The sequence below is a fragment of the Pristiophorus japonicus genome, chromosome 13 (assembly GCF_044704955.1).
Source record: "Pristiophorus japonicus isolate sPriJap1 chromosome 13, sPriJap1.hap1, whole genome shotgun sequence".
Lineage (NCBI taxonomy): Eukaryota > Metazoa > Chordata > Chondrichthyes > Pristiophoridae > Pristiophorus > Pristiophorus japonicus.
Window position 1 is genome coordinate 86,591,282 of NC_091989.1, and position 12,609 is coordinate 86,603,890.

General features: G+C 53.2%; 1 protein-coding gene across 1 annotated transcript in view; it reads right to left on the bottom strand.

Annotated features, from left to right (window-relative positions):
* Positions 1-6,752: 6,752 nt before the first annotated feature.
* necab2 (N-terminal EF-hand calcium binding protein 2) overlaps positions 6,753-12,609 on the bottom strand; it is a 259,363-nt gene continuing 253,506 nt past the window's right edge. The window contains exons 9-11 of the mRNA XM_070896707.1: positions 10,514-10,591; positions 8,084-8,175; positions 6,753-6,980 (exon numbers count right to left, since the gene is read on the bottom strand). Of these exons, the coding sequence (XP_070752808.1) occupies positions 6,952-6,980; positions 8,084-8,175; positions 10,514-10,591 (199 nt within the window). The 3' untranslated portion in view covers positions 6,753-6,951. The remainder of the gene's footprint in view (positions 6,981-8,083; positions 8,176-10,513; positions 10,592-12,609) is intronic.

Here is a 12,609-nt window from a genome sequence, read left to right on the forward strand (position 1 = left end):
TGTCCTACGACTATACCATAAGGCACAGACAACTGTTCCGACGCGCTCAGCAGGCTACCCCTGGCGACCATGGAAGGATATGACGAACAGGACTGTGAGATAGTCATGGCAATCAATGCCTTTGAGTCCACAGGTTCGCCCATGACGGTTCGCCAAATCAGAGCCTGGACGGCCAGCGACCCCACGTTATCCTTTGTAAAAAGATGTGTCCTAACCGGTGACTGGGCAGAGGCTCGCGATGCCTGCCCCAAGGAATTAAAACCCTTTCACAGGTGCATGCATGAGCTGTTACTACAAGCAGACTGCCTGATGTGGGGCAGCCAAGTAGTCATGCCTCTGCGAGGCAGAGAGGCATTTGTCCGGGAGCGCCACTGCGAGCACCCGGGGATCGTTCTTATGAAGGCCACAGCTAGATCCCACGTCTGGTGGCCTGGTATTGATGCGGACTTGGAGCTCTGCGTCCGAAGTGCACCATTTGTGCCCAACTCAGCAATGCCCCCAGGGAGGCTCCACTGAGCCACTGGCCCTGGCCTACCAAACCGTGGTCGCGGGTGCACGTAGACTATGCGGGCGCATTCATGAGCAAAATGTGCTTCGTAGTTGTTGATGCATTTTCAAAGTGGATCGAATGCACCATTTTAAACTCGAGCACAACCTCCACCACTGTGGCGAGCCTCGCAACCATGTTTGCAACGCATGGAACCCCTGACATATTGGTCAGTGACAATGGTCCGTGCTTCACCAGCGCAGAATTCCAAGACTTTATAATTGACCACAGCATAAATCACATCAAGACAGCACCGTTCAAGCCGGCCTCCAACGGCCAGGCGGAGAGAGCAGTGCAAATCATTAAACAAGGCATGCTTAAAATCCCACGCTGCAGGGTCGCCTGTCGCGACTGCTGCTGGCATACAGATCTCGTCCGCACTCACTGACTGGGATCCCCCCGCGCAACTGTTGATGAAAAGGACTTTAAAAACAAGGCTCTCGTTAATCCTCCCAGACATGCACGAAATCGGTGAGGCAAAGCGCCGTAAGCTGACTGAGTACCATGACAGAAATTCGAGGGGGAGATGGAATGAGATAGGGGACAAAGTGTTTGTACTAAACTATGGCAAGGGTCCCAAATGGCTTGCAGGGACAGTAACGGGCAAGGAAGGAAACAGGCTACTGGTAGTACAAATGGACAATGGCAAAACCTGCTGGAGGCATGTAGATCAAGTCAAAAGCAAATTTACCAGCAACACTGCGGAACCAGAGGCAGACTATAATGTGGAACTCGCACCACACCTGGTGGACAGACAGAGGTAACAACCTGAGGAAAGGGCAAACCCAACAGACGGCCCAGGCGAGTCAACAACAATCACACCAATCTAAACAGACAGCCCAGGCGAGATACCAGCAACCACACCCAAAGAAAAACAGACACCAAGGCAAACAACTGAACCACAACTCAGACGCTCCACGCGAGAGCGTAGACCACCTGAGAGACTGAACTTATAAAGACAATAAGACCTTGGGGGAGGGTGATGTCATGTATCTTACATTATTATATATAACTGCATCCTAACATGCTATACATGACTGTAATAAGATATGACCTGTAACCACAGCATACCATACCACCACTTGCAAGAGACAGGTATATAAGGACAGGTCTCAGGCAAGTGCAGCATTCCAGAGCTGTGAAATAAAAATGCAGGTCCAGAGTGACTTTGACTTCACTACATGTCTCGTGTGAATCTGTACTGAGGGTACAGGACTTTACAGTGTACATCCCTCGATCCCCGGGAGACTCCGTACATCCCCCGATCCCCGGGACACTCCGTACATCTCCCGATCACCGGGACACTCCGTACATCCCCTGATCCTCGGGACACTCGGTACCTCCCCCGATCAACGGGACACTCCGTACATCCCCCTATCCCCGGGACACTCTGTACATCCCTCGATCCCCGGGACACTCCGTACATCCCCCGATCCCCGGGACACTCCGTACATCCCCCGATCCCCGGGACACTCCGTACATCCCCCGATCCCCGGGACACTCCGTACATCCCCCGATCCCCGGGACACTCGGTACATCCCCCGATTCCAGGGACACTCGGTACATCCCCCGATCGGTACATCCCCCGATCCCCATGCAGCACTCCCTCATTACTGCCCCTCCGACCGTGCAGCGTTCCCTCAGTACTGCCGCTCCGACAGCGCAGCGCTCGCTCAGTACTGCCCCTCCGACAGTGCGGTGCTCCCTCAGTATTGTCCCTCCGACAATGCAGCGCTCCCTCAGTACTGCACCTCTGACAGTACAGCGCTCCCTCAGTACTGCCCCTCCGATAGTGCAGTGCTCCCTCAGTACTGCCCCTCCCACAGTGTGTCAGTCCCTCAGTACTGCCCCTCCAACAGTGCAGCGCCCCCTCAGTACTGCCCCTCCGACGCTGCGGTGCTCCCTCAGTACTGCCCCTCCGACCATGCAGCGCTCGCTCCCTCAGTACTGCCCCTCCGACAGTGCAGCGCTTCCTCAGTACTGCCCCACCGACAGTGCGGCGCTCCCTCAGTACTGCCCCTCCAACAGTGCAGCGCTTCCTCAGTACTGCCCCACCGACAGTGCGGCGCTCCCTCAGTACTGCCCCTCCAACAGTGCAGCGCTTCCTCAGTACTGCCCCACCGACAGTGCGGCGCTCTCTCAGTACTGCCCCTCCGACATAGCAGCGCTCCCTCAGTACTGACCCTCCAACAGTGCGATGCTCCCTCAGTACTGCCCCTCCGACAGTGTGGCGCTCGCTCAGTACTGCCCCTCCGACAGTTTGTCACTCGCTCAGTACTGCCCCTCCGACAGTGCAGCACTCCCTCAGCACTGCACTGGAGTATCAGCCTGGATTTTGTGCACATTTCCTCAAATGGGACTTGAACCCACAATCTTCTGACTCAGCGGTCAGAGAGCTACACAAAGCTTTGGTGCGAATGAATGGGTCAGGACTATTAACTGGGTTTAATGTGCATTTTATTTGGGTAATTTCATGTACATAATGAGGTGTAATAATTCATTCCATACATTCTGAATGCAGCCCAGGTTTCCTTATCCCTACTGTGCTAAAAGTGAAAATCCATTCATTATCGAAATCTCTATCTTAAAAGCTGTGAGCTGCTATTCTACTCTCCTAACAAAAGTGTAAGGTTATCAGATTAATGTTGTAGAGATTGGAGCTACCAAACTACATGATGCACAAAGTGAGCTAAATTAACACTCACAGTGCAGGAGCAAGGTGCCTGACAGACCCTAACCGTTACCCCTTAAACCAGCCAAAGCAACGCCCCCTCCTCCCACTGTCCCACACACCCCTCCCCCCACACAATCAACCCCTCCTCCGCCCACCCCGTCCCCTACCATCCCCCACATCCCTTCCCTGGGACCCCTCCCCCTCCCCGGGAAGCCCCCCAGGACCCTGCCCCCTTGGACTCACCTCCCTCCCCGAGACCCCCCCCCCGCCAGGGCACCCCACCGCTTCCCCACCGGGACCCCCCCCCCAGGACTCCGCGCCCCCCACGGGACTTCCCCCCCCCTCCCCGGGACCCTCCCTCCCCTCGCTGAGACACCTCCCGCCCTCAGGAGCCCCCTCCATCCCCTCCCAGCACCCCTTCCCCACTCCCGGGACCCCCCCTCCCCCCCAGACCCTGTGCAGCCCGCGCAGGGACACAGGCCGAGGGGAGCTGCTGCCTTTCCAACTGGAGACAAGAGAGCCCGTGTGTGATGACCTTTGAACTAAAGGGCATAGGGGTCGACGCTGGCCAAATCCGATGGTGAAGGATGCGTGTAGCCACCATGGGTTAAATAGCGAATCTACTGCCTTGCACCAACACACAGTCATAGCTAAACATGGCTAAACTGCGGCGTGCTCAGCAGGAATTACCGTGTCCTCTCCTCTTTCATCCTTTTTCTCTCTCACTCTCTTTTTCGCTAATTCTTTTCTTCTCTTCACAACCCATGTGCTTGCCACCACTTTCCCTAGCTGGAGACCTGTGCATACGTGAGCACCAGTGATGGAGGCCCAGGTATCCCAGTGTTCCTAGCAGTAGTGAATGCCCTTTATTAAAACTAGCACTGTCTGAGGAGGGCTCCAACTAACTGTGTGAGTGTGGAGACAGCCAGAGAGCGCAAGAGGAACCCCTGCAACTACCAGTGGAGTCTGTAAACATTTGCAGGATCACGATCCTGAGGGGGGAGAGAGAATACAGGAGGAGATACAGGAGGGTGATACAGGAGGGTGATACAGGAGGGGATACAGGAGGATGATACAGGAAGGTGATACAGGAGGAGATACAGGAGGGGATATGGAGGAGATACAGGAGGGTGATACAGGAGGGTGATACAGGAGGGAGATAGAGGAGGAGATACAGGAGGGTGATACAGGAGAGTGATACAGGAGAGTGATACAGGAGAGTGATACAGGAGGGGATACGGAGGAGATACAGGAGAGTGATACAGGAGGAGATACAGGAGGGTGATACAGGAGGGTGATACAGGAGAGTGATACAGGAGGGTGATACAGGAGGGTGATACAGGAGGGGATACGGAGGAGATACAGGAGGGTGATACAGGAAGGTGATACAGGAGGGGATACGGAGGAGATACAGGAGGGTGATACAGGAAGGTGATACAGGAGGGTGATACAGGAGAGTGATACAGGAGGGTGATACAGGAGGGTGACACAGGAGGGTGATACAGGAGGGGATATGGAGGAGATACAGGAGGAGATACAGAAGATACAGGAGGGTGAAACAGGAGAGTGATACAGGAGGGTGATACAGGAGGGTGATAGAGGAGGAGATACAGGAGGGAGATACAGGAGGGTGATACAGGAGGGGATATGGAGGAGATACAGGAGGGGATACAGGAGGAGATACAGAAGATACAGGAGGGTGATACAGGAGAGTGATACAGGAGGGTGATACAGGAGGGGATATGGAGGAGATACAGGAGGGAGATACAGAAAGGTGATACAGGAGGGGATATGGAGGAGATACAGGAGGAGATACAGGAGGAGATACAGAAGATACAGGAGCGTGATACAGGAGAGTGATACAGGAGGGTAATACAGGAGGGTGATAGAGGAGGAGATACAGGAGGAGATACAGGAGGGAGATACAGTAGGGTGATACAGGAGGGGATATGGAGGAGATACAGGAGGAGATACAGAAGATACAGGAGGGTGATACAGGAGAGTGATACAGGAGGGTGATACAGGAGGGGATATGGAGGAGATACAGGAGGAGATACAGAAGATACAGGAGGGTGATATAGGAGGGAGATACAGGAGGGTGATACAGGAGGGGATATGGAGGAGATACAGGAGGAGATACAGAAGATACAGGAGGGTGATACAGGAGAGTGATACAGGAGGGTGATACAGCAGGAGATACAGGAGGAGATACAGAAGATACAGGAGGGTGATACAGGAGAGTGATACAGGAGGGTGATACAGGAGGGGATATGGAGGAGATAAAGGAGGGAGATACAGAAAGGTGATACAGGAGGGGATATGGAGGAGATACAGGAGGAGATACAGGAGGAGATACAGAAGATACAGGAGGGTGATACAGGAGAGTGATACATGAGGGTGATACAGGAGGGGATATGGAGGAGATACAGGAGGAGATACAGGAGGAGATACAGAAGATACAGGAGGGTGATATAGGAGGGAGATACAGGAGGGTGATACAGGAGGGGATATGGAGGAGATACAGGAGGAGATACAGAAGATACAGGAGGGTGATACAGGAGAGCGATACAGGAGGGTGATACAGGAGGAGATACAGAAGATACAGGAGAGTGATACAGGAGAGTGATACAGAAGGGTGATACAGGAGGAGATACAGGAGATACAGGAGGAGATACATGAGCGAATATAGATGAGAGCTGCAGGGAGGGTGCTGAGGGAGATGTGCGGTTATTATTACAAATATCAAATACTATAGGTTGTGCTTCCCTTATCCAGAACTCCCTTATCCGGAACCGGCCCTCATCCACCATTCCCAGCCACCGGGTGGCGCATGCGCAGAACTCCGACATGAACAAATTGAAGTCCCTCCTCGCTGCCGACTCCCGCAATCGCTGGCCTGATCCCGCAATTCACCCCCACCCCGGCCCTCCCCCCCCACCCCCCCACGATCTCTCTGACGCACTCCCAGCCCCAAGCCAGCCAGCCCTGATATCCCCTTGTTCAGTACCTGTACCATCCAATTTAACGTGATCACCCCTCCGGAAAAATCTCTTATCCAGAACAGGCCAGGTCCCGAGGGTTCCGGATAAGGGAGGGTCAACCTGTGCCATCATTTGGCTGCCTCTGTTCGAGGTTGTGAGGACATTCTGAGCCCTTCAGTCTGGACAGTGACCTAATGGATTCCACCAGCCAATCTCTGCCACCGCCCTGTCTGAAAGATCTCTGAATATCCATCCAGCAACAGGGGCCTTCTTTACCAACATCCTTTCCAAAATAATCCCAAACAATAGCATGGTGGATTGAGCAGTGTTGAGTGTAGCCACACTCCAGCACCCCTCACGCCAGGCCAGGCTGGATCTGGACTCTCCTGCAACCTCACACCTTCAGAGTCAAGCTGCTTGGGGTGAACAGCACTCTCCATGCAGGGCCAGCTTTGGGCCCAAGGGCTGACTATCTCCCGGGCTCTCTGTAAAATTAAACAGAGCCAAAGTGTGACCTTTCAGCCCACTTTCTCCCATTAGGGCCTGCCAAACACTTGCAGCTCAAATACTCCAATTCTCGCTAATAATTAACGTGCTTAAAATTGTTGACAAATATTCCTGGAAGTAACATTACAAAATACGCAGAGGGTTCACCACTTGTAGGAGCTGGTGTTCTGTGAGGGAGAGGAGCCGTTTGCCCAGCCAAAGTCCACAGCTCCTCATGTCCATCTCTCCCGCGAGGCTCCGAGTTATTTTCCATCCAAAGTACACCAGGCAGCTTCAAGGAAAGAAAGAAGCAGAGAGGTTCAGTCAGGGAGGCTGTACACAGCTGAGAGCACGGCACCTGACTTGCCCGAATGGTTCCGTTAGTAGCATCACTGGATAGGCCGCACGTCTGCTCGACCGACCACAAAGGTTGTTGGGTCTATCCCCGCCCGGCCTATGTGGAGTTAGCCAGTCCCTGCAACAGTGCTAAAGGTGCTCTAACTCATTTCAGTCCCTCGCTGATATAAGGGGGGAGCTATCAGCCAGGGTTCCCGCTCTGTATCAGTGTCTGTGATTCCTTCCTGCAAGGTCAGTATGTGCTCCCAGTCCCATGGTGGGCCGTGAGGATCTGCACAGTACAATGAAATGCTGCACTCACTGGGCTGGATATTCCACTTGAGATCGCTGGGCTATCATTCATTTATCGTCCATTTCGCTTTAACAGTGGAAAGTTGTGCCGGAACATCACCAAAAAATTGCCGGCCAAACTTTTGCCACAACGCCGGGCTGATCAATCGCCGAGAAAATCGCTGGACATTGCTGGAGAAAAGCTGATCTTACCTGGCGCTCCTCACAGAATCTGGCACTACGGACACCATTGTGAACGTCGGAGGAAGTGAGAAGCTGCTTAAAGAAGGCGCTTATAAATTGTGAGTTATTTAAGGGCCTTAGTTACTGATTGATCCACTCACAGTTATATTTATATTTATTTTAGTACAAAGATCATTTATAGCAATAGTGATAGTGATGGGGTCTGTAACTTCTCTCGATTGGTTGTATCTTTGCCCACTAGGTCTGGCCTGGTGTGTTTCTCCAAATGAGCCACTCACTCCAATCTCACTCTCTTTCTCTCATTCGCCGTACCCTTTAATATCCCATCCACTCTAATCTCACTCTCCCTCACTCATTCCCCATAAATATCCCACCCAGTCTAATCTCCCTCTTCCTCACTCATTCCCCGCACTCTTTAATATCCCGCCAAGATAACGCCACGCCCTTGCACATGCCAGGAATGGAAAACTTGCCTGTTATATTTAATATTCCAGGCAGTTTGGAGAGAGTGTGGGGGGGTGGGGGGTTGTCAGTGGAGAGACAGTCCCTGGCCCTGGGCCTTACCTGGTATGAACAATGTGGACACAGTCTCGGGCGAGGTCAGTGTGTCTACTTTGACGTGTTGAAAAGCTTTAGATCGCACACTTTGAAGATGACTGGAGTAGAAACAAATGGAAAACAGAGTCTGAGTCAGAAAACATCTCGATAGCAGCAGCTGGAATTAAAGGGCTGATTGGATTGAAGGCTGTGTCCAATCAAACAACCAACACAGAAACTACAAAAGCAAAATAGACTGTGAATGTGGTCACCAACACAGGTCACAGGTCCTGCACCAGCCAGCACATACTGTCCACAGAGACACCACTGGGCATCATGTTAGGATGGATGGATTTGAAGCTTTGAATTACAATGGACTGTTGCAACCATCTCTAGAATTACCGCAGACCCGCTCCAACATCCCCAGCAGCCAGCACTGTCCTTTCTAGCCCAGGGACTGCTGCAATCCCGAGCAGGGGGCCATGATTTGCTTCCTCAGAGAATGCTCACTGCTCCATGTAACCACAGCAATGGTGAGCTAACGGGATTGGCAGGGCTTAATACTGGCCAACGCGGGTATCAACATACATCCAACTACATAAAGTGTTTCACAAACACTTCGCGGGTGGGTTTCTGGCGGGGCTCTCCCGATTGGCCACTCCATCTTTGGCGGGGAGTCGATTGAAGCCCTGTCTCCCGCCGTTTCTCCGGGGTGTTGCCGCAGTTACAGTTGCCGATTGGGAAGCCCCACGGCCCGAGGCAATTCAGCCCCAGTAACGTTAGGGGCTCAGACTGAGGATTATCACTGGGTGAAGGAAAAATGGTCAGTATGGGGAACGGTCGGTATTGGGAACGGTCGGGTCGGTATTGGGAACGGTCGGTATTGGAGAACAGTCGGTATTGGGAATGGTCGGTATTGGGGACGGTCGGTATTGGGGACGGTCGGTATTGGGGACGGTCGGTATGGGGAACGGTCGGTATTGGGAACGATCGGTATTGGGAACGGTCGGTATTGGGGACGGTCGGTATTGGGAACGGTCGGTATTGGGAACGGTCGGTATTGTGGACGGTCGGTATTGGGGAACGGTCGGTATGGGGAACGGTCAGTATTGGGATGGTCGGTATTGGGGAACGGTCGGTATTGGGATCGGTCGGTATTGGGAACGGTCGGTATTGGGAACGGTCGGTATTGGGAACGGTCGGTATGGGGAATGGTTGGTATTGGGAACGGTCGGTATTGGGGAACGGTCGGTATTGGGAACGGTCGGGTCGGTATTGGGAACGGTCGGTATTGGAGAACAGTCGGTATTGGGAATGGTCGGTATTGGGAACGGTCGGTATTGGGGACGGTCGGTATTGGGGACGGTCGGTATTGGGGACGGTCGGTATGGGGAACGGTCGGTATTGGGAACGATCGGTATTGGGAACGGTCGGTATTGGGGACGGTCGGTATTGGGAACGGTCGGTATTGGGAACGGTCGGTATTGGGGAACGGTCGGTATTGGGGAACGGTCGGGATTGTGGACGGTCGGTATTGGGGAACGGTCGGTATGGGGAACGGTCGGTATGGGGAACGGTCAGTATTGGGATGGTCGGTATTGGGGAACGGTCGGTATTGGGGATGGTCGGTATTGGGGAACGGTCAGTGCTTGTAAAGTTTAGTTTGTTTCTTGTACTGTCTGCTCTAACAGTGGGGTTGTTTTGATGGCTCAGTCTCTGTTATTGTTTGCTGTGTGTTTGTTGTTACACAGTAAGACTAGTATGAGGCGCTGACATGCAGTGAATGGCGGGGTGAAGTGGGACACGGTTCCTGAGTGAGAACTGTCCCAGTGACCAGCACACAGTGTGGGTAGTGAATGGTGAGGGTAACTGTCCCAGTGTGAGGTACACAGTGTGGGGAGTGAATGGTGAGGGTAACTGTCCCAGTGTGAGGTACAGTGTGGGGAGTGAATGGTGAGGGTAACTGTCCCAGGTTGGTCCTGACAGCGGGTATTTCATTCTTTGGAGCCAGCAAAGTCGGAGATGGATGGGGCACAGACTGAGTGCAGTTGAGTTGGGAAAAGCAAAGTCTGAAAACGTTGCATCTTTCAAACAATATAAAACAGGAATTAAGGTGCAGAACTTCAAGGTGCTCAAATATAAACAAAGAGCAGGAGAGTTCTTCCTGTCAATGGTGTCCTGGTCAATATTGATTCCCTCAATCAACATCACTGCAACAGATGATTTGGTCATTATTACATCGCGGTTCGTGGGAGCTTGCTGTGCGCAAATTCGCTACTGCCCTTCCTACTTCAAAACAGAAAATAAACTTCAAAAAGTATTGCACTGGCTGTAAAGCGCTTTGGGACGTCCCGAGATCATGAAAGGTGCTATATAAATGCAAGTCTTTGTATTTATATGTCAGGGGTTGGCAGACCCGGAGGGGAATGCCCAAAGAGCACACGCCATTTCTCTTACTTCTTCCACTGCTCCTCGCTCTCCCAAAACTCATAGACAACGAAGGTCACTTCATCTGGTAACCTCACGGCAGTGACACTGAGGAGGAGGAGAGAGATTAGTGAAGGATTAGCTTGAATCTATCCACATAACACCAGCAAAAGCTCTCTCAACAAACACGGTTCATACGGGAAACGCTCGGTATTGGGGACAGTCGGTATTGGGGACGGTCGGTATTGGGAACGGTCGGTCTAGGGAACGGTCGGTACGGGGACAGTCGGTATTGGGAATGGTCAGTATTGGGGACGGTCTGTATTGGGGAACGGTTGGTATTGGGGACGGTCGGTATTGGGGACGGTCGGTATTGGGGAACGGTCGGAATTGGGAACGGTCGGTATTGGGAACGGTCAGTATTGGGGACGGTCGGTATTGGGGAACGGTCGGTATTGGGGACGGTAGGTATTGGGGACAGTCGGTATTGGGGAACGGTCGGTATTGGGGACGGTCAGTATTGGGGACAGTCAGTATTGGGGACGGTCGGTATTGGGGAATGGTCGGTATTGGGAACGGTCAGTATTGGGGACGATCGGTATTGGGGACGGTCGGTATTGGGAACGGTCGGTCTGGGGAATGGTCGGTCTGGGGAACGGTCGGAATTGGGGACGGTCACTATTGGGAACAGTCGGTATTGGGAACGGTCGGGATTGGGGAACGGTCGGTATTGGGGAACGGTCAGACTTGGAGAACAGTCGGCATTGGGAACGGTCGGTATTGGGAACGGTCGGTATTGGGGAACGGTCGGTATTGGGGAACAGTCGGTATTGGGAACGGTACGTATTGGGGAACGGTCGGTATTGGGGACGGTCGGTATTGGGAACGGTCAGTATTGGGGAACGGTCGGTATTGGGAACGGTCGGTATTGGGGACGGTCGGTATTGGGAACGGTCGGTATTGGGAACGGTCGGTATTGGGAACGGTCGGTATTGGGGAAAGGTCGGTATTGGGGAACAGCCGGTATTGGGGAATGGTCGGTATTGGGGAACGGTCAGTATTGAGAACGGTCGGCATTGGGAACGGTCGGTATTGGGAACGGTCGGTATTGGGGAATGGTCGTTATTGGGAACGGTCGGTATTAGGGAACGGTCGGTATTGGGGAAGGTCGGTATTGGGGACGGACGGTATAGGGGAACGGTCGGTATTGGGGAACGGTCGGTATTGGGGAAGGTCGGTATTGGGGACGGTCGGTATTGGGGAACGGTCGGTATTGGGGAACGGTCGGTATTGGGGAAGGTCGGTATTGGGGACAGTCGGTATTGGGGACAGTCGGTATAGGGGAACGGTTGGTATAGGGGAACGGTCAGTATTGGGAACAGTCGGTATGGGGAACGGTCGGTATTGAGAAAAGTCGGTATGGGGAACGGTCGGTATTGGGAACAGTCGGTATGGGGAACGGTCGGTATTGGGACGGTCGGTATTGGGGACGGTCGGTATTGGGAACGGTCGGTATTGGGGACGGTCGGTATTGGGGACGGTCGTTATTGGGGAACGGTCGGTATTGGGTACGGTCGGTATAGGGGAATGGTCGATATTGGGAACAGTCGGTATTGGGAAAGGTCGGTATGGGGAACGGTCGGTATTGGGAACGGTCGGTATTCGGAACGGTCGGTATTGGGAAAGGTCGGTAAGGGGAACGGTCGGTATTGGGAAAGGTCGGTCTGGGGAACGGTCGGTATTGGAAACGGTCGGTATTGGGGAACGGCCAGTATTGGGAACGGTCGGTATTGGGGAACGGTCGGTATTGGGAAAGGTCGGTATGGGTAACGGTCGGTATTGGGAACGGTCGGTATTGGGAACGGTCGGTATTGGGAAAGGTCGGTATTGGGGAACGGTCGGTATTGGGAAAGGTCGGTATTGGGGACGGTCGGTATTGGCAACGGTCGGTATTGGGAAAGGTCGGTATGGGTAACGGTCGGTATTGGGAAAGGTCGGTATGGGGAACGGTCGGTATTGGGAAAGGTCGGTATTGGGGACGGTCGGTATTGGCAACGGTCGGTATTGGGAAAGGTCGGTATGGGTAACGGTCGGTATTGGGAAAGGTCGGTATGGGGAACGGTCGG